Source organism: Choloepus didactylus, chromosome 1, assembly GCF_015220235.1.
Source record: "Choloepus didactylus isolate mChoDid1 chromosome 1, mChoDid1.pri, whole genome shotgun sequence".
Taxonomy (NCBI): domain Eukaryota; kingdom Metazoa; phylum Chordata; class Mammalia; order Pilosa; family Megalonychidae; genus Choloepus; species Choloepus didactylus.
In genome coordinates this window covers 159,664,037-159,691,530 of record NC_051307.1, presented here as the reverse complement: position 1 = coordinate 159,691,530, position 27,494 = coordinate 159,664,037, and the positions used below count along the sequence as shown (strand labels likewise).

At 35.4% G+C, this 27,494-nt stretch overlaps 1 protein-coding gene across 4 annotated transcripts in view; it reads right to left on the bottom strand.

Annotated features, from left to right (window-relative positions):
* Positions 1-27,494, bottom strand: part of STAG1 (stromal antigen 1) — a 425,662-nt gene that overhangs the window by 298,797 nt on the left and 99,371 nt on the right. For 3 of the 4 annotated variants that reach the window (XM_037844439.1, XM_037844447.1, XM_037844454.1), the window contains exons 2-4: positions 6,597-6,674; positions 6,386-6,494; positions 1,147-1,249 (exon numbers count right to left, since the gene is read on the bottom strand). In XM_037844439.1, coding sequence (XP_037700367.1) covers positions 1,147-1,249; positions 6,386-6,414 — 132 coding nt within the window. In that variant the 5' untranslated portion in view covers positions 6,415-6,494; positions 6,597-6,674. Of the gene's footprint in view, positions 1-1,146; positions 1,250-6,385; positions 6,521-6,596; positions 6,675-27,494 lie in introns of all 4 variants that reach the window. The other variant, XM_037844464.1, reaches the window with a different exon arrangement.

Here is a 27,494-nt window from a genome sequence, read left to right as displayed (position 1 = left end):
TTAGAAATAAGGAAAACAATACTGCTTGTTAACAGAAAGTGTCTTATATTGTTTGTCTTCATTTGACTGACTAAATAAACAAAAACAGATCCTCAAAGTCCCCTAAAAAGGCATGAATGGCATCAATATAGTTGAACAAAGCATTTATCAGTCTACATTCATAATTGTTCAAAAGGGCTCTGGTCAATAGAAAATATCCAAACCTTCTTCACAACAAACACTTGTGCGTGACTCAAATTTAATCATTCTGACAATTATACCTCTCAATATTAATAGGATGGTATTCTGGCATCCTGAAGAGAAAGAGTTTGGGTTTTAGGATATGAATTCAAATCCTAGGTTTGCCACTTGCTGTGTGTGACCTTGGAAAAATCAACACTTTCCAACTTTGTTTTCTATTCTGTAAAATGCAATATAAGACCTATTTCATATTACTGGTGTGAGGATTAAAGGACATAAAAAGCACCATCCCAAGGCAAAACTGATACCAGCTACTCAGGAAGTTGTGCTGCATTGTTCCAAAGATCAAGAAGTGGGTCTAAGTTAGATGGAAGTACAGACAGAGATATATGTTAACTAATGGGTGTGAACATATGGACTGAAGTCTAACACATGTCTCTAGAATACCACTATCATATTCTGGTCAACATTTTTTCAATTCCATAAACATAAGCTGAGAATCTACTATTTACTTACTAGATTGCATAGTAGTAATTTCCCTAAAAATCAAACCATATTTCCTACCACAAAAGAACTAAGCGTTTGTGTATACAGACCTCCTTTCCATGCAACTGTGGAAACGTAAAAATTAAATAGGTTCTAAAGAATAATGCAATAGCTTGCTGAAGCAGGGAAATCTTAATTAACTATCCATGTTCCATGTTAATCACCTTCTCTATGCTTTCACATGGACCACCATTTATTTCAAGGGAGGTAGGGGGAGCAAAAAAGATACTATCATCAATTTCCATTTTCTGATCATTGCCTGAAGTAACTTTCTGAAATGCCAAGTTTCCAAGAATCTCTAATGTGTTACTGAAATTTTAAAAAATATTAACAATATTAAAATTAACAAATGGCTCATACCAAGCCCATTTAGTTGGTAACCATTATAGGAAAAAAAAAAAAGGTAAGCTTAATACATACTGGAGGCCGGCCAGGACGACCCCTTTTTCTTTTTCCTTTAGCCTCTGTTTCTTCGAGTTCGCTGCCAGCGTCTGAATGGGCAGTGGTTTCATTAGTCGAATCCCTAGAAAATGTTATATTATTTTAGTGAACAAATTAATTCATATAACACAGTTTGTTCCACTAATTTCCTTACCTCCTGCTATACAGCTGATTGGAGATGGTTCATAGAGAGCCTACTTTCAGACACAATCTTCAGCAAATCAATAAGATAGCCACCCTGCCTGATATCATGTAGTATTTGAGTGAAATGCATCCCCCAAGTAAAGAGGGGTAAATGATTACAGAAATGGCAGCCATTGTACAAAATATAAATGCAAAATATAACTGCAAAAGACTAATTCTTCAGCATGTAAAGAGAAAGGCTCAGGAATAATTTTATTCATATCAAAATCATGAGAGTGTTCTGGTAAATGTGCTGGATCTTCAAAATATCATGCATAAAAGTTTATTATAAATGTTACTGATATGAAAAACATTACTGATATACACAATTTATAAACTAATAAAACACATAACACTTACTGTAAATTATATATAGGCAAATAACTCTCCAAAAAGATTTTGATAATTTTTACCAAACACTTGTATCCATATGGTTATGGTTGCAATTAATGATTAGCGTTTTGACAGGTACTATGGTTGATATTTTTGTTTACTTTAATGGGTAGCCTGCAAATAAAATAACAAACATGTTTGTTGGAAATTCACTCACAAGTCACTGATACGAGCAACTTCCTTGCTGAACTGGATAAGAGAACCAATAGGAGAAGAGTATTTCCTCAATGTTTTCTGTCACTCATAATGTAATACCTATAGACCTGACTGATATACCTTTAAGTTTAGTCTGCATTAGTACCTTCTCCATCGTTTCTTAAGTATAAAGACAATCAACAAAAAAATAAATCAAGCCCTGATTTGTAGCATTTGCTGATTTCCATAGTGTAAATACTTCCACCATAGCAAATTTCAAGCTACCAAAGTGAATGCCGAATTGAAAGCGATGAGCAGTAGTATGTCATACAGCTATAACAGATGTCAACAACCTCAAGAACACAGGTAATAGTAAAAAGTGAAATAATTAGGAAGTGATGAGTTTTGAGTATTGCCTTTATTCTTAACATATTGAATTTTAAGTTTGTAAAATTTAATTTTTAGAGAGGCTGTATTTAACCAGCTCAAAAAAGTCCTGAACATTTAATAATCAGCACATGTAAACCAATACAGGCTGGCTCCAATACAGTACTGAAAAGGTACAGATAGTATGAACGAGAAGATCTTCACTAAATTCTACTGTAACTCTATAAAGGATCTTCATAAAACTGCAAGTACACAGAAAATGGTCAGCCCTGGCTCCCACACTATTACTTTTCAATCTGCTTCAGTCAATGCTCTTCTTAGTTTCATTCCTTCTTTGTGTTGATTCTTTAAAGCTCAATTCTTTACTATCCACTCTTCTCCCTTTTTGTTACTCTCCCTTAGAGGTCTCATCTACTTGATGTTAACTTCTAAACAAACGACCTCCATATCTTATCAGTGAATCTGAACCTATCCCAGACCTCTAATTCCACATTTAACTGCATGCTTGACATGCCTCCTTGAACACTACCTCAAATTCACCACATGCCACATCTAAACTTAAAGTCTAATTCTGACTTACTTCTAGCTCTCTGCTCAGGGTGATACCATTAATTAACTGATTTGTCTAATTAGTGCATGGGGGTGGTTTAAACTGTTAATACAAATTTCATATTCTTATCATTATCCTGTTAGTCAATCTGCAGAATAAGTAGAATCATATCAATCTTCCTTTTATGCCTCCTGTTAGTAAGCCCTCCAGAATCACCCTCATCAATATAATAATTCTGTCTCTCATTTCCATTATTATTACCATGATCACCACTACCTGAAAAGAGCCTCAACTTACCTCCCTGCTTCTACAATCTCCCACGTGCAAGGCATTCTACACACAACTGCCAGTAACATTTGTATCCCAGTTCCAGCATATAATAAGTGACCCAGTAATGAAACTAATTTATGTTTGAACAATATAGTTCACTGACAAAAGAAAACAGAAAAGTACAGTGTTTTCTAGATCTGCCAACTGCAATTAGCATAAAAGATGGCAGTTATTTCCCACAAACAACTGATTTACTCCCGTTAGTGTATGTATATATGTATGTATGTTTGCTTATTAAAGTACGCAACACATAATTTTTTTTAATTTATAAAGTTTCAAACAATGGAAAAGATGTAGAATACAAGGAAAAGTTCCACTTCACCCACACTAAATCTTAATTCCAATCCTTTCTACAGAACAACCACTGTTAATAATATGATCAATATTCTGCTACAAATATATATGCTTTAGCATATATATCTAAATATAAATATCTACATTTCATTTTTTTATTTTTAAATAAATGAGAACTTTCCATACAAATACATGGGACTGCTGAATTGCATATCTTAATATATAAAGCGTTTTCTTTCCTATCAATGAATACTTAGGTTATTTCTAGTATTGCACTATCACAAACAGAGGCTGAAATCACTATCCTTGCACACAACTCTTATTACACATCAACAAGCATTTCTCTAGGAGAGAACACACTGAAAATGCTCAGTCAAGGGATATCCAAATTACATTTTGACCAATTTCTCTCAAAAACACTCTGCAAATGGCTAATGTTCTGAACATAAATTAAGACCACAGAGGAATCATTTCAAATCTTATAAAAATAATTTGGTCCCCTAAAATTCTCTAAATTCTGTCTACCTCTCTCCAACTCCACTACAACCACTTTTGTTCAGGTTGCCATCATCTCTGGCCTGTATATTACAACATCCTCCAAATAGGTCATCTTGTATCCAGTGTTAGGTTTCCAATATAATCACTATACTGCACTGAGAGTGATTTTTTTTAAGTATTTATCTCATTTCATCTCTTCCATGCTTAAAACTCTATAACTGTTTCCACTGCTCTTAGTGAAAAGAAAAAAAATTATTATAACAACTTATCAGGTCCCTGCATTACACTGCCACACCTCTACTCACAAGCCTTATTCTCATATACTCTTATCCCCAACCCCAGTTTTAAAAGTGGCTTTATTTTAGCCCCTCAAATATCTCATGCTTCCTCCTGCCTAAGGGTCCCTTGCAACCCTGCTCCCTTCTTCTTTCTTTAATCACTCACCTCCACTTCAGAATTCAGCTCAACTGTTCTTCCTCAGAAAAACAGACTATATCAAGGCACACATTAAAATTCTCATAATACCCTCTATGTCTCCTTCATAGCTCCAATGACAGTTTAGAGTTATATGTCTGTGCGATTATTCATAAGCTTCACATCTACAAGGACTGAGTCTATTCTATTTGCTGTTTTCCACCAGAACCCAGCATACTTCACAGTATGTAACTATGTGGTAAATGATAATATTCTGGCAATGCTTAATAGTAAACACCACTAAGGTGACAAATTCCCCAGATGTTACAACATCTAATTAACTCAAGGAGTGATGGACTCATTAGAGTGACCTTTTTACTGTCTACATTAAAAAGAAAAAATCACTTTTGGACTGAACATCAAGAATCTCTAGATTATAATGTTTCTTTGCTTGTTTTGAGGAGAACTTAATGATCAATTTCTAACACACCATCTTCACTTTACAGATGATGGAAACAAAGTTTACAGATAATAAGAGACATACCATGTTTGTGTTCCTCAATAATGAATACAGAATTGCTGGACAGGTGAATGAAGTGAGATAATATATGCAAATGCACCTACCATAATTCCCAGAAAATTGTATATATTCAGTAAGTGCTTGTTACATCTCAACTTATCAAGTACCATCTTCAGCTGACATATCTAAACAAAAGCTCATTTACTCAAATCCCAGGTAACTATCCAGCACCCATAGTTAAATTACAGGTATACAACTTTCTGAAAAATAATCAGTTACTCACAATGCATAATATGTTAACTGCTATCATGTCTATACAACTTCCCTTGAAATACGTCTACTTAGATGCAACCTGTGTGTCATATCTTATTAAACAGTTATTTATTGAGGGTCTACCTTACACTCAGCACTGTGCTAGGAGCTGGAGCCATACAAAAATCAGGACACAAAGGTACACAGTTTAGGCAGTGGATCAAATACAATAAGAGAGGATTATAAAATAATATGTTAAGTACGGTGATAGAGAAAAGCACAGGGCATTATAGAAGCACGATAGGCCACCTATCCAAACTGTGAGGTAAGGAGATTAAAATAGCTTACATTTTATCTTCTATATTTAGGGAAATGAGAGGTAGGCATTGAAGGTTTTCAAGTAGTTAAGAGATTTGGACATCTTTATATCTTAGAGCTTAGGAGGAAAAATAAGGCCGTTGCACTGATTAGAAGTCTACTACAATGTCTTAGAAAAGAGAGAGATGAATGAACTGGAACAGTAATAACATATAAATAACTGCTTAAACTGTTGACCATTTTCACTGTACCTAAACTGTTGTTATTTTATAACATCAAAGTATATAGACTTCTGATGTGCATATTAGTGTAAGTTTTGAGAAAAACCAAGAGAATCAAAAGCAAGACCTTATTTTACATCTGTCCTTCAACTCCAACAACTCTAATGAGATGCCACCACAAATGCCAACTGTTATTTCCGTTGTATCACCTCTGGGAAACCAGAATGGCTCAACAATTTCAATTTCAGGGAACAATAAGAATATTAATGAAGAATCAACAAACTTTTTCTGTTAAGAGCCAGAGAGTAAATATTTTAGGCTTGGCAGGCAATATTGGCTCTCTTGCAACTAACTACTCAACTCTGTCTTGGTAGCACAAAAAGCACACATAGACTCAAACTCATATAGATTTATATTCAATAGCATATGGCTCTATTCCAACAAAACTTTATTTGCTAAACCAGGCAGTATGCTGGATTTGGTTCATGGGTCTCAGATAGCTGACCACTAATATAAGTCATTAACCCCTAACGTTTGAATATGATTGAACACTGACATTCTAATATCAAGGGCTATGGTTGGCTATAACTATACACTCTAATACTTACTATATTTCAAACATATTATACTAATAACAGAGAACATACCTGACTGGTCTCATCAAAGGCAGCATTTTCTTAAGAAAACATATATTTTTTAAAATAATAAAACTGCAACACTTACTGTAACACTGGTAACTCTGAAGTAATCATTGCTAGAGAGGTTGTCCCACAGTGAAGTAAAAGAATGAAGTGGTGTACAACTCAAAACTTAAAACAACCTCAAAGGCAATCTGTTAATGGAAAAAGATGAAAATTACTTTAAAATACAATGAATATACAGAATATACACACTACAATTTGTACATTTACAAGCATAAATTATGAAAAGTCACCTAGCAACTTAGACTTCTCCATTAGATTTGTGGCCAAAATGTTTTCTAAGATCTTCTCCAAGGTCTTTCCCAAGATTTCTAAAACATGTTAAAACAAAAACAGAATTATTAACTTTTAGAAATGATTGTCTATGTATGAACTAAGCCATACTGCAAACAAAAATTACTTGACTACACTTCCAGAAATACCATCTTAACCAAAACTGTTAGTATAAAACCTTAGATTACATGTCTTACTCCTATTTTGTTCCCTTTTACTATCATCATAATTAATAGTGAATTTAAATGGATGCCTTGTCTGTATTTACACCTTAAGGCTATTTAATTTAATAAGAAAAGAACTGTATGCTCAAGGCATCCATCTATTACAAACACATAAAAACAAACATTAAAACATTATATCAAAAAATCTAAATACTACCCATAAAGATCTCCTGATTCAACGCAGTCTTGATCAAACTTCCAGCAGCCTCAAGCAAAGGCAATGCTGAAGTATTTAGGCTGTGACAGCAAAAGAAAGTTTTTTGGGGGGAAGTGGGCAGAAAGAATTGTGAAATTGCTTGCTGGAAGGAACTTAAAACAGAACAACATTTTAATTTTGTACCACAATTTTTAGTTACTTAGGTGGAGGCACAACTAATTAAACTAAACATGTAACAATAAAATTGTGATCATTTGTACTGTGTTGAATGGTTATGCTTATGAAAATATGTGGCAGATTTGTGCAAAAAATTGATGTTATAATGAAATACATAGTATTTCGGTCATAACATCATTTCAGAATTTACTTAATTACTTATTGATTGATCAATTGATTGACTGTTACATGGAAGTATTCATAGTACCCATTACATACTGCGATTATTTGTATCTTAACACATGATAATTCCTTCTACCATTCCACAGTCATTTGTAAACTCTTATTTATCTTTTTTTTAAAAATCTTAAAATTGTGGTAAAATATATAACAAAAATTTCCATTTTAAATATTTTAAATGTACAATTCAGTGACATTAATTACATTCACAATACTGTGTAACCATCATCACTATTTCCAGTATTTTTCAGAATTCAGTTCTGTAAGACTTTTTTTCTTTAAAAAAAAAAATGAATATTCTGGCAGTTTCACATTTCCCAGATACAAAACCTACTACAAAATAGTGTGGCCTTGGCATAAGGACAGACATATAGACCAATAGAATAGAATTGAGAGATACATCCTCACATTGATATCCAACTGATTTTCCACAAGGGTACCAAAACCATTCAATGGGAAAAGAAGAGTCTGTTCAACAAATGGTGTTGTGACACTGGATATCCAAATGCCACAGAATTACGTTGGATTCTTATCTCATACCATACACAAAAAATTAATTCAAAATTGATCAACAGACTATATATAAGCACTAAAACCATAAAACTCTATGACCTTCTATTTGGCAATGAATTCTTATATATGGACACCAAAATAATGGGAAACAAATGAAAAAAAAATAAATTGGAGTTCATCAAAATGAAAAAATTTGGGGCAAAGGACAGTATAAAAAAAGTGAAAAGACAACCTACTGAATGAAAGAAAAATATTTGAAAATGATACACAGATCATATAAGAGTATAGTATCCAGAATATACCAAATACACCTACAACTCAATCATTAAGACAACCAATGTAATTTAAAAATTGGCACAAGACTTGAATAGACATTTTTCCAAGGAAGATATATAAACAGCCAGCATACACATTAAAAGATACATAACATTATTAGTCACTAGGGAAACGCAAATAAAAATACATCAAACAACTTCACACCCAGTAAGATGGCTAGTAAAGAAAACAAAATGACAAGCAAGGATGTGGAGAAATCGGCATCCTCTTGCATTGCTGATGGGAATGTAAAATCATTTGGCAAATCCTTAAAACGTTAAACAGAATTGCCATATAATCCAGCAATTCCCACTCCTAGGTACATACCCAAAAGAAGTGAAAGCAGGGACTCAAACATATACTTGTAAATGAATGTTCACAACCACATTATTCACAGTAGCCAAAAAGTAGAAGGAACCCAAGTGTCTATCAACATAAACAGAATGTGACATGTAGATGAAAGAGAACATTATTAAGCCATAGAAAGAAATGATGTTAACAGCATACTAAAACGTGGATGAACCTTGCAAACATGCTAAGTGAAGTAATCCTATACAAAAGGATAATTACATATTTCCACTTTAAATGAAAAATCTAGAATAAGCAAATTCATAGAGACAGAAAGCAGATGAGAGTTTACCAGCGATAACAAGGAGGGAGGAATATAGAGAATTATTGCTCAATGGGCCCAGAGTTTCTGTTTGGGGGGAAAAAAAATATTGGAAATAGTGATGATGGTTACACAACTTTGTGAATGTAATTAATGTCACTGAATTGTACATTTAAAATATTTAAAATGGAAATTTTTGTTATATATTTTACCACAATTTTTAAGATTTTTTAAAAAAGATAAATAAGAGTTTACAAGTGACTGTGGAATGGCAGAAGGAATATCGTGTGTTAAGATATGAATATTCACAGTATGTGATGGGGACTATGAATACTTCCATGTAACAATCAATCAATTGATCAATCAGTAAGTAATGAAGTAAATAAATTAATAAATGGAATGAAGTATTGTTACATGATACAATGTGATGATCCACTGAAACATTAGGCAAAGTGAAAGAAGCCAAATGCACAGATGATATATTCTGTGATTCCATTTATATTAAATATCTACAATATGTAAATTCACATGGATAGACGAATGCCAGTGGCTGTGCAAAACGGGAAACGGGGACTGAATGCTTAATGGATATGGTGTTTCCTTTTGGAGTGATGAAAATACTTTAGAACTAGTTAAAAGTTGGTGGTTGTGCAACACTGTGAATGTATTAAATACCAATGAATTGCACACTTTAAAATGGTTAATTTTATGTTATGTAAATTTCATCTCAATTTTTAAAAAATGAAGGGAAGAGTTTGCAAACTAAAAGCAATAAGAATTTGTTGATAGCAGAGCTGTAATTCAAGAACTGTTAAAGAAACTTTTTGGAACAAATGCAAAAAATACTTGGGTCTCAACAAAGAAATGAAGAGCACCACACATGATAAAAATGAAGGTAAATTAAAAGTCCTTTTGTTTAAAAATGACCCTAAAAGATAACTATCTAAAGCAAAAATAGTAGCAATGTATTTTGGGTTTATAACATATATAAAAGCCACATGCATGATACAACACAAAGATATAAGAAAGGAATTAGGAGCATATTTTTCAAAGTTTCTTAAACTATGTATAAAAGATAAAATACTTGAAGGAGGACAGTGATTAATTAAGAATCAATATGGTAAATCTGTGACAAACTAAAAATATTTTTATGAAGAGGTATAAGTAAAAAGTCAAATAGGAAATTTTAAAAAATCTCAGTAGTGTTCAATCTAAAAGAATGCAGCAAAAAGGGGGAAAACAAAGAAGAGATGAATCAAATAAATAACAAGCAGTAAAATGATAGTTAATCTAAGAATACAAAAATTACACTAAATAAAAACAGCATGAACATCATAAGTAAAAGAGATTGTCAGAATGGGTAAAAAGCAAAAACCAAACATATATTGTCTACAAGAAGCCTACTTTAAATAGGAAAACACAGAAGATTAAAAGTAAAAATATGTTATATATATAAAGAAACCAGGAGTGGCTATTTCAACATTAAATGAAGTAGACTTAAATCTAAAAAATATTACCAATGGAAAAGGAGGCCATTGCATAATATTTATAAGACAATAGTCTTATTAAAAAAGAACAATAATCAGAACACTATCCAGTTCGCACCAGGACACATAAATCAAAGGAACACAATAGAGTCCAGTAACAGATTGGTCAACTGAGTTTTCACAAAGGTAAAAGACAGTTCAATGGAAAAAGGATCATGTTTTCAACAAATGGTAAACATCCATATGCAAAATAAAATTATTCTTGACCCATTCCTCACATCTTAGAAAATTAACTCAAATTGGATAACAGAACTAAAACTATAGGCATAAAACTATAAAACCATTAGAAAAGGCGACAAAATCTTTGTGACACTGGGTTAGGTAAAGCATTCTTAGGCATGTCACAAAAAGCAAAATCCATAAAAGAAAACCAATGATTAATTGGACTTCCATCATTTGCTCTGCAAAAGAACACCACGAAAAGAATGAAAAGACTTGTCATTGGCAGGGAGAAAATAACTACAAATCACATATCTGACAAAGAACTTGTAAGGAGACAACACAAGAACTCTCAAAACTCAAGAAAATTCCATTTTTTAAAACGGGCAAAAGATTTGCACAAATACTTCACCTAAGAACCGATATGGGTGGCAAATATGTAACTGGGTGCTCAAACTCTTTATCATGAGGGAAATGCTAACCAGAACCACAATGAGATACACATATTAGAATAGCTAAAATTAAAAAGAACAATCATTTCAATATCTCAAGTGTTAGTGACGAAGCAGAGCAACTGGAAATCTCATATATTGCTCGTGGGAATGCAAAACGATACAGCCCCTTTGTAAAACAGTTTAGCAGTTCCTCAGAAAGTTAAACATACACTCACCTTATGACCAGCAATGCCATTGCTGGGTATGTATCCAATTGAAATGAAAGCTTATGTTCATACAAAAAGATGTACAAAAATGTTTATAGCAGCTCTATTCATAATGGCCCCAAAATGGAGCTATCCCCACTTGCCCCCCAAAATGTCCTTCAACAGATGATGTATAAACCAACTATAGTATATCTATATAATGGAATACTATTCAACATTAAAAACAAATTATTGATACATGCCACAACACTGATGAATCTCAAATGTACAGACTATCTACACACTGTATAATTACATTTATATGACATTCTGGAAAAAGCAAAACCACAAAGATGAAGAGCAGAGAAATGGCTGCCATTGGTTAGAGGTGAAAGAAGAAGCTCGACTACAAAAAGACAGCAAAATGGAACTCTGGTGGTGATGGAGCTAGTCTGTCTTGATTTTGGTGTGGCTGTTGTTACTTTAAAAATTTTTCAAAAAAAAAAACAAAAAACAAAAAACCCAGAAAGAATAATTCCTGAATGCAAATTAATTTTTTAAATCCCACCAGGATCTCACAGAAATAATCAAGATAATTCTCAAACAAATATGGAAAAGAAAATGAACTAGAGCAGCCAAAAAAATTTTACAGAGGACTCAAATTACCTGATTCCTATAAATGTACAGAATTATATAATACAAAAGAAACAAAAAAATTGAATGTTTTGCATGTTCCCATGCAACCTGCATTTTTTACTCAGAAATGCATTGATATTTGACTTCATAAGTTTTAATTCTTAATAATACTTATGTGCCATAAGTGTTTAAAATCATTCATTTGTGAAATTTTACCCTGTCTGCAATTTTTTAGTATGATAAAAAATGCTGTCATATATCGGTGCTCAACTGCACAAACATTTTTGTAGGACAGATTCCTTGTAATCACCTTTTACACAACATATAATTTTTTTACTGCCAACTTGCCTTGTAAAAATAGTGTACCAATTTACACTCCCTTTAGAAGGGTTTATTGTACCAGCCTAAATATAAATCTATATTTAATATATAATTAAACTTTTAAACATTACATTTTTTAGTTTTAAACCAGTACTTTAAAAGGCAGACCCCATCATTTTAACTTTCCCTCCTCTCTAGACTCTAAACCTCTTTGCTTTTCATGAAGTTCACTGCCAGGTTTCTGGATCATCTGCCAACAGGGATAAACATAGCTTTACATTTAATCCTGGTTTCCTTTTAGTATATTACTCACAAACCATTCTAACACTATTCCTACCTATATGTCGGTAGGTTCTAGGAAATCTTACATTATCCTTGGTCACGTGTCTCTCTATTCCATTATATAGGTGTTTTTCCTTTTACTGACATTGCAGAGTATCCACTTTGTCATTTTTCTTCTTTGCTGGAAACATCCAATATTTCTAAAACAAATATTTAAGTACTTTCTATATACTAGGTATGGTGCTAATTTTCACTTTAAAGAAAGCCCCATTCTTGGTTTTGAAGATACTCTACATAAGAGAACATACATATTCCTCTCTTTCCCTGCAAGTTTTTTCTACTATTATGTTTCCCAGGATCACCAATGCTGTCTTCTGAACTAATCTGATCACTTCTTCTTAGGGTTCTTGGCTCTTCCATTTCTCCAACAAGTTCTTAATAATATAATAAAATACAAAATAGGTATTTATCTCATTTTGTCAAACTTCTGAGGGAAGAAAAACAGCAACAAAGCTAATGAATAATTTATCAGCAGGCTGACACTTGCAAAAAAATGCCTGCTCATTTATGTCCTCATAACTTATTTCTTGTCTGCACAATTTTATGATCTTTGTGTGGATTCCAGCATGTGTGTCCAAGAGCACATGTACACACATACAAACAGAATAACAATACCCCATCTACTAAAACATATAATACGTTCACCTGTTTGGCATTTACTCTGCCAAAAATGATGAGAAAGAAAGAAAATGAGAGACTGACTGCTAGCCTGACGAATATTATATGCTAGCCTAATTTACTAGCACAACATCCTGTTTCATAAATGCTTATTAATGGATTCAAGAATACGAGGTCAGGGAAGAACCTAACATGGCGGCTAGGAGAGAGAGGGCAAAAAAACAGCTCCATGAAAAATAATAGATAAAAGCCAGAAAGTGACCCAGAACACCAGTTCCAGTGATGCACCAGCCGGACAAGGTCAGATAAATCCACAGGGACCGTGCACTTGGTGAAACTGGGAGTCTGAGTTCTGACATGAGAGAGTAAAGCTGCTGAATATCCAGCAGCCACGCAGAAGTGTGGGGAAACTGTGGGTTGGCGTTTGGAGGCAGACTAGTTCTTTTTTTAAAACCCAAGAGTGGCTGCAGATAAGGCAGCGAGAACCGCACAGTGAAGTGCGGCAGGAACTGGCTGTGCGAATGTCTCAGTATCTGGCGTGGAAGATAGCCTTTCCCGCACCCGCTGCAATAGTCTCAGAGTGAGAAGGCAGAGGGGAGCCAAAAGGCGACAATAACCACACCCCTTGCAGCCATCTTCTGGGTGAGCTGGGAACAGTCTACAGGGTGCCGGCGCCACAGCCCAGAGCAGCACCAAAAAACCCAGTGTGAGAGGAAGTGTTTCCAGCAACACGTGCACATACCACAATATCGGGTGTGGAGAATAGCCTTTCACGCCCCCACAGCTAACTGTCCTGGAGCTGGGAAGGCAGAGATGTGCGCAAAGGGGGAAATTAACACGCCCCATACAGCCATCCTTACAGCAGTATGGGAACGCACCTACACGGCCTAGCGGCCCAGAACTTCCCTTGACGGACAGCGCGCACTTGTGACGTAGCACAACCGTCCCTCAACAGAAGCCCTAGAAGGGCACCGCTTGGAAGAGGAACCCACTCAGAAATCCCAGGGACTATACGCCAATACCAAGGACTTGTGGGTCAGCAGCAGAGACAATCTGTGGCAAGACTAAAATGAATGTTTAGACTCTTCCAACAGCCTTAAATCTCCAGGAACATCAGGGAGGTTTGATTATTAAAGCTACCCTCCCTCCCTAACTGCTCAGACACATGCCTCACATTCAGGGCGGACAACACCAACAACACACCCAAACTTGGTGCACCAATTGGACCCCACAAGAATCTGACCCACACACACCACAAACACAAAGTTGGGGAGAACTGACTTGAGTGGAATAGGTGACTTGAGGAAGCCATCTGCTGGTTAGTTAGAGAAAGTGTACTCCACTACGCTGTAGATCTGAAAAATTAGAGATTAGTCTTTGAATAATCCTACATATCCTAAAAGAACCCTATTAAGTAAAGCAAATGCCAAGAGAACAAAAACAACAGAAAATTTTAAAGCATATGATAAAACCAGATGATATGGAGAACTCAAACACCCAAATCAAAAGATCAGAGGAGACACAGTACTTGCAGCAATTATCAAATAACTAAAGACAAACAACAAGAGCATGGCACAGGATATGCAGTTCATCATGGCACAGGATATAAAGGGCAGGAAGAACACCCTAGAAGAGCATAAGGAAGAGACTGCAAGAGTAAATTAAAAAAAAAAAGATGATCTTATGGAAATAAAAGAAACTGTTGACCAAATTAAAAAGATTCTGCATACTCATAGCACAAAACTAGAGGAAGCTGAATAACGAATCTGCGACCTCAAGGACCACAGAATGGAAAATGAAAGAACAAAAGAAAGAATGGGGACAAAAATTGAAAAAATCGAAACAGATCTCAGGGATATGATAGATAAAATAAAACATCGAAATATAAGACTCACTGGTGTCCCACAAGGGGAAGAGAAGGGTAAAGGTCTAGAAAGAGTATTCAAACAAATTGTTGGAGAAAACTTCCCAAACCTTCTACACAATATAAATACACAAAACATAAATGCCCAGCAAACTCCAAATAGAATAAATCCAAATAAACCCACTCCAAGACATATTCTGATCAGACTCTCAAATACTGAAGAGAAGGAGCAAGTTCTGAAAGCAGCAAGAGAAAAGCAATTCACCACTAAAAAGGAAACAACGTAAGACTAAGTAGTGACTACTCAGCGGCCACCATGGAGGCGATAAGGCAGTGGCACGACATATTTAAAATTCTGAGTGAGAAAAATTGCCAACCAAGAATTCTTTATCCAGCAAAGCTCTTCAAATTTGAGGGAGAGTTTAAATTTTTCACAGACAAACAAATGCTGAGAGAATTTGCCAACAAGAGACCTCCCCTACTTGAGATATTAAAGGGAGCCCTACCAACAGAGAAACAAAGAAAGGAGAGAGAGAGACGGAGAAAGGTTCAGTAGTAAAGAGATTCAGTATGGGTACATTAAAGGACTAAGAGAGAGAGGGAAAAATATATTTGACAAACCAAAGGATAAGATGGCTGATTCAAGAAATGCCTTCACAGTAATAACGATGAATGTAAATGGATTAAACTCCCCAATAAAAAGATATAGATTTGCAGAACGGATCAAAAAATATGAACCATCAATATGTTGCATGCAAGAGACTCATCTTAGACACAGGGACACAAAGAAATTGAAAGTGAAAGGATGGAAAAAATATTTCATGCAAGCTACAGCCAAACGAAAGCAGGAGTAGCAATATTAATCTCAGATAAAACAGACTTTAAATGCAAGGATGTTATGAGACACAAAGAAGGCCCTACATACTAATAAAAGGGACAATTCAACAAGAAGAAATAACAATCATAAATGTTTACGCATTCTATCATGGTGCCACAAAATACATGAGACAAACACTGGCAAAACTAAAGGAAGCAACTGATGTTTCCACAATAATTGTGGGAGACTTCAACACATCACTCTCTCCTATAGATAGATCAACCAGACAGAAGACCAATATGGAAACTGAAAACATAAACAATCAGATAAATGAATTTGATTTAACAGACATATATAGAATATTACATCCCAAATCACCAGGATACACATTCTTCTCTAGTGATCACGGAACTTTCTCCAGAATAGACCATATGCTGGGACATAAAACAAGCCTCAATAAATTTAAAAAAATTGAAATTATTCAAAGCACATTCTGTGACCACAATGGAATACAATTAGAAGTCAATAACCATCAGAGACTTAAAAAATTCACAAACACCTGGAGGTTAAACAACACACTCCTAAAATAGATGGTTTATAATGTAGAATGTAGGGGAACTAGCTATAAAGAGCAATTAATGAAGGGGGAACGATAATCCAGTAAGAACAGATAAGCTATCGTGGGTAAATTTAAAGTTCTGGGAATGCCCAGGAATGACTATGCTTTGCTAATTTCTGATGGGTATGATAGGAACAAGTTCACAGAAATGTTGCTATATTAGGTTATTTTCTTGGCGTAGAGTAGGAACATGTAGGAAGTAAAGTAGCTATTTCAGGTTAGTTGTCTTTTTATTGTATATCTTTTTATAAAAAAACTTTTTTTGAAATAGCTAATTTTTTAAAAAAAAATAAAAAAAAAATGAAAAAAAATATGCAGAGCCCCCCTGAGGAGCTGGTGGAGAATGCAGGGGTGTTGGGCTTCCCCACCTCGATGGTTGCTGATGTGCTCACAGACATGGGGGACTGTTGGTTTGATGGGCTGAGCCCTCTACCATGGGACTTGCCCTTGGCAAGACTGTTGCTGCAGGGGAAAGGCTAAGCCTGCCTGTAACTGTGCCTAAAAGCCTCCTCCTGAATGCCTCTTTGTTGCTCAGATGTGGCCCTTTCTCTCTAGCTAAGCCAACTTGGCAGGTGAAATCACTGCCCTCCCCCCATGTGGGATCTGACAACCAGGGGAGTAAATCTCCCTGGCAACATGGAATATGACTGCTGGGGAGGAATCTAGACCTGGCATCGTGGGATGGAGAACATCTTGACCAAAGGGGGGATATGAAAGGAAATGAAATAAGCTTCAGCAGCACAGAGATTCCAAAAGGAGCCAAGAGGTCACTCTGGTGAGCACTCTTAAGCACAATATAGACAACCCTTTTTAGGTTCTAATGAATTGGAATAGCTAGCAGTAAATACTTGCAACTATCCAACTACAACCCAGTTGTAGACGATTGTATAAAAATGTAGCTTATGAGGGGTGACAATGGGATTGGGAAACCATATGGACCACATTCCCCTCTGTCCAGTTTATGGATGGAAGAGTAGAAACATGGGGGGCGGGGGAGGGGGGAAGGCACCCAGTGTTCTTTTTTACTTTGTTCTTTTTCACTTTAATTTTTCTTCTTATTATTTGTGTGTGTGTGTGGTAATGAAAATGTCAAAAATTAATTTTGGTGATGAATGCACAACTATATGATGGTACTGTAAACAACTGAATATACACTTTGTTTTGTATGATTGCATGGTATGTGAATATATCTCAATAAAAATGAATTAAAAAAAGAATACGAGGTTAAAGTATGACATCAGAAGCACAATTTCTTTTCAATTACATGCAGCTACATATTTGAAGAACAATGACCTATGCTTTAATCACAGCAATTAACTAAACAAAGTAAAGATTTATAGAATACAATTTTATTACTTCAGGCCCTTCTATAATTCATATATTTCACCTGAGCTTTCAAAAAGAATCTTAGGAATGTATGTACAAAAACATAGGCATGGGGGGGGGGGGTATGCCACATGATTTCCTAAGGAAATCAATGATTAAAATGACAATGATATTTTTTGTGAATGGCTTTTCAACAATATCTGTAGGTACTGCTTTGTATCTACATAGAAACAGTATATTCATTAACTATTTTTACTATAATTACAATTCTGTCACCTATGTTTATGAGTTAAAATTAAGGACATTAAATACAAATTTTTGTACAATATACATGAATACATAATTTCACCTTCATATCACAGAGAATTTAAGTAGCATTCAATCAAGAAAACAAGAGTTCCAACCTCAATCCCCAAAATTTAGCCTCTACATGAGAATTCCTAGCTCTTCTAGTGAATAAAAAGAATGCCAAAGTAAAATCAAATACTCCAAGTTACAAAGAAATTCACACTAAGGCTGCCTAAAAAGGAAATATGTACCATTAAAAAGAAGAAAGGGAGTAGTAGTAAATCTTCTGGAAACAATCTAGGAAACCTCAAATAATAAACAGAGGGATAACTTGAGTCAAAATAGAATTATGCGCTCAAGGGGTCAGAGATAAAATTCACTAGTAACAGCAGGATGGATCATTATTCTATTCTTTGTCTACTAATATATTTGTGAAGGCTATATCCCTTGTATCAGCATATCTTGGCAACATAAACCTTAAAATCAAAAGGACATATAAGGAAAATGACAAAGTAGTATGCTCCAGGAATCATTCCCTCTACCAGAACAACTACTAAACAAGAAAGAAGTGTCTGAATCAACTATTTCAAAACTCCAGAGTTCAGAAGAACACTGTGCAGCATCCAGGGAAGAGGGATAAAAGGCCTCTGGGACCATCAAGCATTATGGGAGACCAAGAAGAAAAGAAAGAAAGATGCTGAAGGAATATTCGAACAAATGATGTCAGAAAACTACCCAAACTTATCAAAACACATTAGTATGCATATCCAATAATTCCAGAGATCACCAAACAGGATAAACTTGAAAAGAAACACACCCCAACACATACAAGTCAAACTGCTGAATGCAAAGGACAAAGAGAGTTCTTAAAGCTTCAAGAGAAACACAACATGTTATGAACAAGGAAGTACCAATTCGATTAAGTGCCAATTTCTCATCAGAAAAATGGAGTGAAGGAGGCAGTCGGCTTAAATACTTAGGTAAAAGCAGTGGGTTGAAATACTTAGGTAAGTGCTTAGAGAAAACAATTGTTGACCAACAATTTTAATCCAGGGAGACTTTCTTTCAAAAATGAGGAAGAGATTCAGACATTCCAAGATAAACAAACCTGAAGGAGTTCATTACCCCTAGGGAGCTCTTCAGACTGAAGGAAAGGACACTAGATAGTGGTTCAAAGCAGAAAAAAGAAATGAAATCTTTGGGTAATGGAAACTATATAGGTAATTACAAATGCCAGTACTATTTTATTATATTTTGAGGGATATGTACTCTTACTTCTAGCAGGTACTAATATGCAAATGCATAAATGTAATGACATAGCTATGGTTTTGGACATACAGTGCAGAAAGATAAAATTTGTAACAATTGTAAAAAACCATGGGGGGAACAGAGGGGCCCAGGAACACATTATGTATATGTATTGTAGTCAAGTTGAGATTTTAAAAAGGTGTAAGATGTACAAAGACAAATTAGCAGAAGAAAAAATCCTGCATTATCAGTAATTACTGTAAATGTAAAATCTCCAGTCAAAATACAGAAATGAGCAGAACGGATAACAATAGAACGATATGCTGTTTCCAAGAGATTCCCCTTAAATTCAAAAACACATGTAGGTTTAAAGTGAAAGGATGGAATAACACACACACACACACACACACACACACACCATGAAAATAATAATATCAAAAAGAGAACTGGGGTAGCTATACTAACATGAGATAAAACAGACTTTACGTCTAAAACTGTTACAAGGGACAAAGATGGTCATTTATATACTGATGGGGGTGGTGGTGGTGGCTAATTCTACAAGACATAACAATTATAAATATATATGCACCTAACACCATAGCCCCAAAATTTATGAAGCAAATATTGACAGAGTTGAAGACAGAAACTGATGGTTCTACAATAATAGAAAACTTTAATACACCACCTTCAATAATAAATAAATCATCTAGATAGAAGATCGATAAGAAAACAGAAGACCTGAACAATACTCTAAACCAACTAGATCTAACAGACATTCCATGATTCACCCAACAGCAACAGAATACACATTCGTCTCCAGTGCACCTGGACTATTCTACAGGATAACCTTGTCTTAGGTCACAAATCAAGCCTCAATAAATTAGAAAATATTGATACCACGCAATCTATGTTCCTTAACCACAGTGGAATGAAGCTAGGAATCAATAACAGAGGGAGAAATGGACAATTCACAAATATGTGGAAATTAATGTACTCTTCAACAACCAATAGGTTAAAGGGGAAATTAGGAAATATCTTGAGGTGAATAAAAATGAAAACTCAATATACCAAAGTTTATGGGATGCAGCGAAGGCAGTGTCAAGAGGGAAATTTACAGCTCTAAATGCTTACATTAAGTAAAGAAAAAATACTTAAAATAAGAGACCTAACCTAAAAACTGGAAGAACTAGAAAACGAGCAAACTAAGCCTAAAGAGAGAAGGAAGGAAATAAAGATTAGAGAAATTAAGCACCCCTTCTTGATAAAAACACTTTAAAAACTAGGAATAGAAGGAAAGTTCCCCAACATGATAAAGGTCATACATGAAAACCCACCACTAACATCATACTTAATGGTGAAAGACAAAAATTTTCTAAGATCAGGAACAAAGCAAGTATGCCCATTGTCACCACTGTTTTTCAGTATTGTATTGGAATCTGTAGCCATAGCAATTAGGCAAGAAAAAGAAATAAAAGACTTCCAGATTGGAAAGGAATAAATAAAGTTTCCCTATTTGCAGATGACATGATTCTGTATACAGAAAATCCTGAAAAATCCAAGACAAAGCTAAAAGAGCTAATGAATGAATTCAGCAACACCCAATAATCAGTAGTGTTTATACACACTAGCTAATGAATAATCAGAAGAAGAAATCAAGAAAAAAATTCCATTCACAATAGCAAATAAAAGAATCTAACATCTAAGAATAAATCTGACCAAGGATGTAATGGACTTGTACATAGATAACTAGAAAACGCTATCAGAGAAATCAAATTCAACCTACAAATGGAAGGACATTCTGAGTTCATGGATTGGAAAACTAAACATTATTAAGATATCAATTCTACCCAATGAAATCTACAGATTTAACACAATCCCAATCAAAGTTCAAACAGCCTCTCTTGTTTACAGAAATGGAAAAGCCAATCATCAAATTAATATGGTAGGGTATGGGGTCCTAAATAGCCAAAGCCATCATGAAAAAGAACAGAAAACTGGAAGACTCAGACTTCCTGATCTTAAAACTTATTACAAAATCATGGTAACCAAAACAGCATGGTACTGGCACAAGGGCAGACATATAGACCAGTGGAAACTAATTAAGAGCTCAGAAATCAACCCTCAACTTTTTGGCCAACTGCCAAGAGATTAAAACTCACTCAATTGGAAAAGAATAATCTCTTCAACAAATGGTGTTGGGAAAACTGGATCTGCATATGTAAAATAATGAAGGTGTACCCCTACCTCACACTTTATACAAGAATCAACTCAAAATGGATCAAAGCCCTAAATATAAGAAACAGAACTTAAAACTCTTACAAAAAAACATAGGGCAGCATCTTCTAGACCATGTGTTAGGAACCAGTTTCTTAAAATTTACATCCAAAGCACAACCAACAAAAGACAGACCCATAAATGGGACCTCATCAAAATTAACTGGAGAGGATGTGGAGAAATAGGATCACTCATTCATTGCTGGTAATGGTATAAAAACTGGTGCAGCTGCTATGGAAGACAGTTAGGCAGTTCCTCAGAAAGTTAAGTACAGAATTAGCATAAGATCTGGCAATGTCACTTCTGGGTTGTTCAAGAAGTGAAAGCAGGGACTTGAACAGAAATTTGCATACCAATATTCACAGCTGCATTATTCACAATTTTCAAAAAGATGGAAGCAAACCAAGTGTCTACCAACTGATGAATGGATAAACAAAATTTGGTATATACACACAATGATATATTATTCAGCCATAGAAAGGAATGAAATTCTGATATATGAGACAAAATGGATGAATCATGAAGACATCATCGAGTGAAATAAGCCAAACACAGGACAAAAATTCTATGATTTCACTGATATGAAATAATTAGATTAAGCAAAGTCAATTTGATCCTACCTCTTGACAACTGAGACTATGAAAACTACTCATATATGCATTATAATAAAATTTTACTTCAACAAAATTATTTGTATATCCTATAGCATGCTATTGGACTATATTCTGCAACAAACTGACTTCCAAGAAAACATTCCTGGTAAAATTAAAATCATGTGATAAAAATAGTTTTATATGCCTGAAAATACCTATAAATGTTCAATCTAACTAAGAAAATTAGTAATCAAAGAATCTTGAAAGCATAAGTTTACAAGGAAATAATTATCTTTTTTTTTATGATCTCACTGATTTTTTTTTTAATTTTATTTATTTTTTTATCTTCATTTTATTGAGATATATTCACATACCACGCAGTCATACAAAACAAATCGTACATTCGATTGTTCACAGTACCATTACATAGTTGTACATTCATCACCTAAATCAATCCCTGACACCTTCATTAGCACACACACAAAAATAACAAGAATAATAATTAAAGTGAAAAAGAGCAATTGAAGTAAAAAAGAACACTGGGTACCTTTGTCTGTTTGTTTCCTTCTCCTATTTTTCTACTCATCCATCCATAAACTAGACAAAGTGGAGTGTGGTCCTTATGGCTTTCCCAATCCCATTGTCACCCCTCATAAGCTACATTTTTATACAATTGTCTTCGAGATTCATGGGTTCTGGGTTGTAGTTTGATAGTTTCAGGTATCCACCACCAGCTACCCAAATTCTTTAGAACCTAAAAAGGGTTGTCTAAAGTGTGCGTAAGAGTGCCCACCAGAGTGACCTCTCGGCTCCTTTTGGAATCTCTCTGCCACTGAAGCTTACTTCATTTCCTTTCACATCCCCCTTTTGGTCAAGAAGATGTTCTCCGTCCCACGATGCCGGGTCTACATTCCTCTCCGGGAGTCATATTCCACGCTGCCAGGGAGATTCACTCCCCTGGGTGTCTGATCCCACGTAGTGGGGAGGGCAGTGATTTCACCTTTCAAGTTGGCTTAGCTAGAGAGAGAGGGCCACATCTGAGCAACAAAGAGGCATTCGGGAGGAGGCTCTTAGGCACAACCATAGGGAGGCCTAGCCTCTCCTTTGCAGCAACCGTCTTCCCAAGGGTAAAACCTATGGTAGAGGGCTCAACCCATCAAACCACCAGTCTCATATGTCTGTGGGCATGTTAGCAGCCATCGCAGTGATGAAAATATATATTCTTATATTCTTATATTTTACATTTTCAAGTCTCTCTCTTCTATTCCTCAAAAGTATTGTTTTATTCAATATTGTTTTAAGAAATGTTTACTGAACAACTCCTGTATGCTAGGCACTGTTTATTTGGTACTAGAGGTAGAGTGGTAAATAAATTTGATGAAATCCTTGTCTTTAAGAGGCTGTATTTCAGTTCCTAGAACCAGACATTAAACAAATAAAAAGATAAATAGGCAATTTCAGATTTTAAGAAGTGCTATGAGGAGAAAAGGTACTTTTAAAAAGACAGTCTTATAAACACTATCTAAGGAGGTGACATCTGAGCTAATACTTGAAGGAGGTGCAAATGCAATGGCAATAGGAGGAGGGTGGAGTTGAGTGACTATTCTTAACAGTGGAAGAATCGTATTTTTTTTACTTACTTAAGCGATATGGCTATATAGCAATGGTGCAGGCAGTTTACAATTTATTATGTGATTCTTAAATATATTTTTTAAAGAAAATCTCACTGTATCAAATCTCGCACATAAAGTTAGACACCTAATTTTTTATATCATAATTATTCCAATTTTGGATCAGTTAAATTCACCTAGCCTTCAATCACAGAGTGAGGGAATTTACTGATCACTGAACCTGAATTCCAAAAGACACAGTGAAATAGGACATTAACTTTGTAAGTCTAAGATGAGTGAAGACAATGTGCTCCAATAAAACAAAACTGTAGTATTATTATACAGTCATATATTTACTGTTAAATAAATATTATGCTCCATAATTAGTAAATAAACAAATAAGCTTGGAGAAAAAAAAACTGTGGAAGAAGTTACATAATGGACCCAAATATTACACAACAGAAGGCTTTTCAAAATCCCACTGACCGGGAAATCTGGGAGATGGAATATAATGTTAAGTATATGTATAAAAGTCTCTGAACAATCAAACCATACCCCTTCATCACTGCTTTCTAGAGCATCATGCCTGCCAGCTGCCAAAGACAATCATCTTGATTAAATATACTCCAGGGATGCCTCTGATCAGGTTTCTCCTCTTTATTTCTCTCGAGTTCCCCACCACCAAGCTTATGACCTTCAACATGATTCAGGGAATTAGTGAAGGTGCAAAAACCTATTGTACTAAGTACAAAAATGTTGGACATACTCATTGAAGTAACTGAATATAGTTTAACTCAATGATCAGGTTTAGACAGGCCATTATATTTAATTACCAGTTTATCAGACTCCTTATGTCACAATTTTATAAACATTAGTATTTCTGTCATGTGTATTTATTAAACATGAGGCACTCTAGAGACTGCAGTGAAACCTCTACTAAACAGAACCTTTGTAGTATGAACAATTCTGTGTCTAGCTGTTTGGGACAGCTGATGTTTTGCTTTATGTCCCAAAATGCTTACGCATTTTGGCCAGCAAAACTAAATTACATATACTAAAGTCCCCTTTGACTTCACTGATCAGAGCTAAACCTTCAATTTATTTCCCCACCTCCAAAACAGCTATTAGAGATATCCTTATGAGAGAGCTGGGCTGCAACTGGGAGAAATGTGGTGAAAAGACTGAAGAGATGAGGTTTTTTGGTACTAAATCTAGCTTTCATCTCCAACTACCACCCTCCTCCCCTGCTATTTTCAACTCCACTTCATGTATACCATGACCCTTTTCTTACATGTTTCTGGATCTCTTAGTATTTCAAGGGTTACATTCAATATAAGAAATGATAAATCTTTTCTTCAAGGGTTTCCTGGAGTATTCACTGTCTATGCTATTTATAGCATGTATTTATAAAGCTGCCTCATTTTAAATTTATACTTAGGGACTATTATGAGTTTTGTGAGTGAGGACAAAGTCTTCAACATCTTCAGATGGAAACATCGTAGCTGTCTGCAACACAGAACTGGGAGAAATATTATCCAACACTATGCAGAAGTATGTCCAAATTACCCAGTGACTCTCCCAAACCGTTATCCCTTTGTCCTCAGATGTATACCACATTCTTATCTTCCTCTTCAGTGTGATCCAATTGCCTGACCACCTAACACTGCTCTCCACATTCACTGAGGATGTCTGCATCTTAGTCAGGTTTTTGCTCTACCATATGTCCTACCACCAAGGGCAACATCTATCTAATTCCCAAGTCTCATGGTTCCTGGACCTTTTCAATCCCAAAGACCTTCACACACAGCACTTTCACTAACAATCCCCACTACTGAACACTTAACCAATCCTAACAAATGTTCCAATACTAACCACTCTCTTGTGTCCACATTGCCCTTTTAACTGCTCCTCAAATTTAAACACTCAGTAAGGCACACTTCTTCCACTCAACCTGACCCTGCCTCACCTCATTTCCCTAATAAGCCTACACATGCATGATTACCTAAACCACTTCCTCACCAACACTATTACCCATGGTTCTTCTATAGGGCCAGCTAAGAAAAACTCCAAGTCTAAAATAATCCTACAAACTATCTCCTTCCTAAACATCCAAACTATTCAGCACTGTTGGAAAAAGGAGCAGAGTCATGAAAATTGATACCACTAAAAATTTTGCTCTCCAATTTCCGGTGGAATCCTATTCCCACCAAACAATATTAATATTTGTCCATGATGGATTCCCTCTCCCAATCTCTTCAACAACTACTTCAAATTTTCACTAGTTTTAAGACCCTTTCCTATAGCCAACTCCCACAGTCTCTGAAGACAATTTCACCTACTAGTTCACAAAAAAAGAAACTGAGGTCATTGGGATGTTTGCTTCATCAAGATGGCAGAGTAAGCTACTCCAAGGCTCCATCCCCAACCCTCAACCCTCTTAAGAAGCTTTAAGCAACAAAAAAGAACTGGCCAAACCATCTTTCTCAAGGCTCCAGAAAAAAAGTTAAAGGGTTGCAGTAACAGAAGTGCCAAATTGAGAAAAAGACAACTTAAAAACGGTAAGATGCCCTGGCACCCTAGATGCCTCTTCCCCACTCCACTTACAAGCTCAATTCACAGCCAGCCTGCAGTCACAATGTGGGTCGCTGGTACATGTTCCAGAGGGAACAGAGTAACCTTCATTCACATACTAGTAGCATGTATGTCTGTGCCAATCAGTCTGGTGGCAGCCCAAAGGACTACACAAGGACACGATTCACAGGCCTGCCATCCCACAACTTGCCCTGTGTGCAAAAGGCAGCTCACAGAGCTCTCCTATGGAATGCTGTTGGAGAATAGTCAAATCACAGCTTCCTGAAGCCAAGGTTTGCTGGCTATGGGACATATAGTGCAGTGCCCAGGACCATAGCAAAGCACTGTTACCTAGAGAAGAGGGAAAACCAGATCCACGTAAAAAGGGAAATTCCTAGGGCCACACATGAATGCCCAGGACAAGACGCATGCTCAGAAAAGATCAGGAAAGACCTGATCATTTTGACTTGGGCAATTCTCTAAATTTAATGTTAGGATAGCTAAACTCTGAGAAAGAACACTCATACAGGCCAATCTGCGAAAACTGAGAAAGTTAGTTTCTTTTTCTTTTTTGTTAGCTCCTGGAATTCAAGGAAATTCCTATCAGAACATTAGCTGAACACACACAGAAGGAACAGACACCTCAGTGTTTGTATTTCAGAGATAACACATTAAAACATCAAAATGTCCAGGTGGCAACAAAGGATTACAAACCATACAAAGAAAAAGGAAACAATGGTTCAGACAAAAGAGCAAGAAGAAAGAATTAGAAACCATCAACAAGGAAAACCAGAGCTTAGATATAACATACCAAACAGTTTTAAATATGATCAAAGAGCAAAAGGAAAACATGGACAAAGAACTAAAGCAAATCAGGAAAACAAGCGATAAACACAAACAGAATGTCAATAAAGGATAGAAATCATGAAAAGGAACCAAAGACAGCTGAAGAGCATAGTAACAGAAATAAAAAATTGTCCTACAGGGGTTCAACAGCATATAAGAGTTGGCAGAAGAAAGAACGAACCTGAAGTTAAGACAGTTAAACTTATTCAGCTTCAGGAGCAGAAAGAAAAAACAAATGAAAACTTAGTGAACAAAACCTGGGAGATCTGTGGGACACCATCAAGCACACACAATGCGGGAGTCCCAGAAGAAGAATAAAGGAGT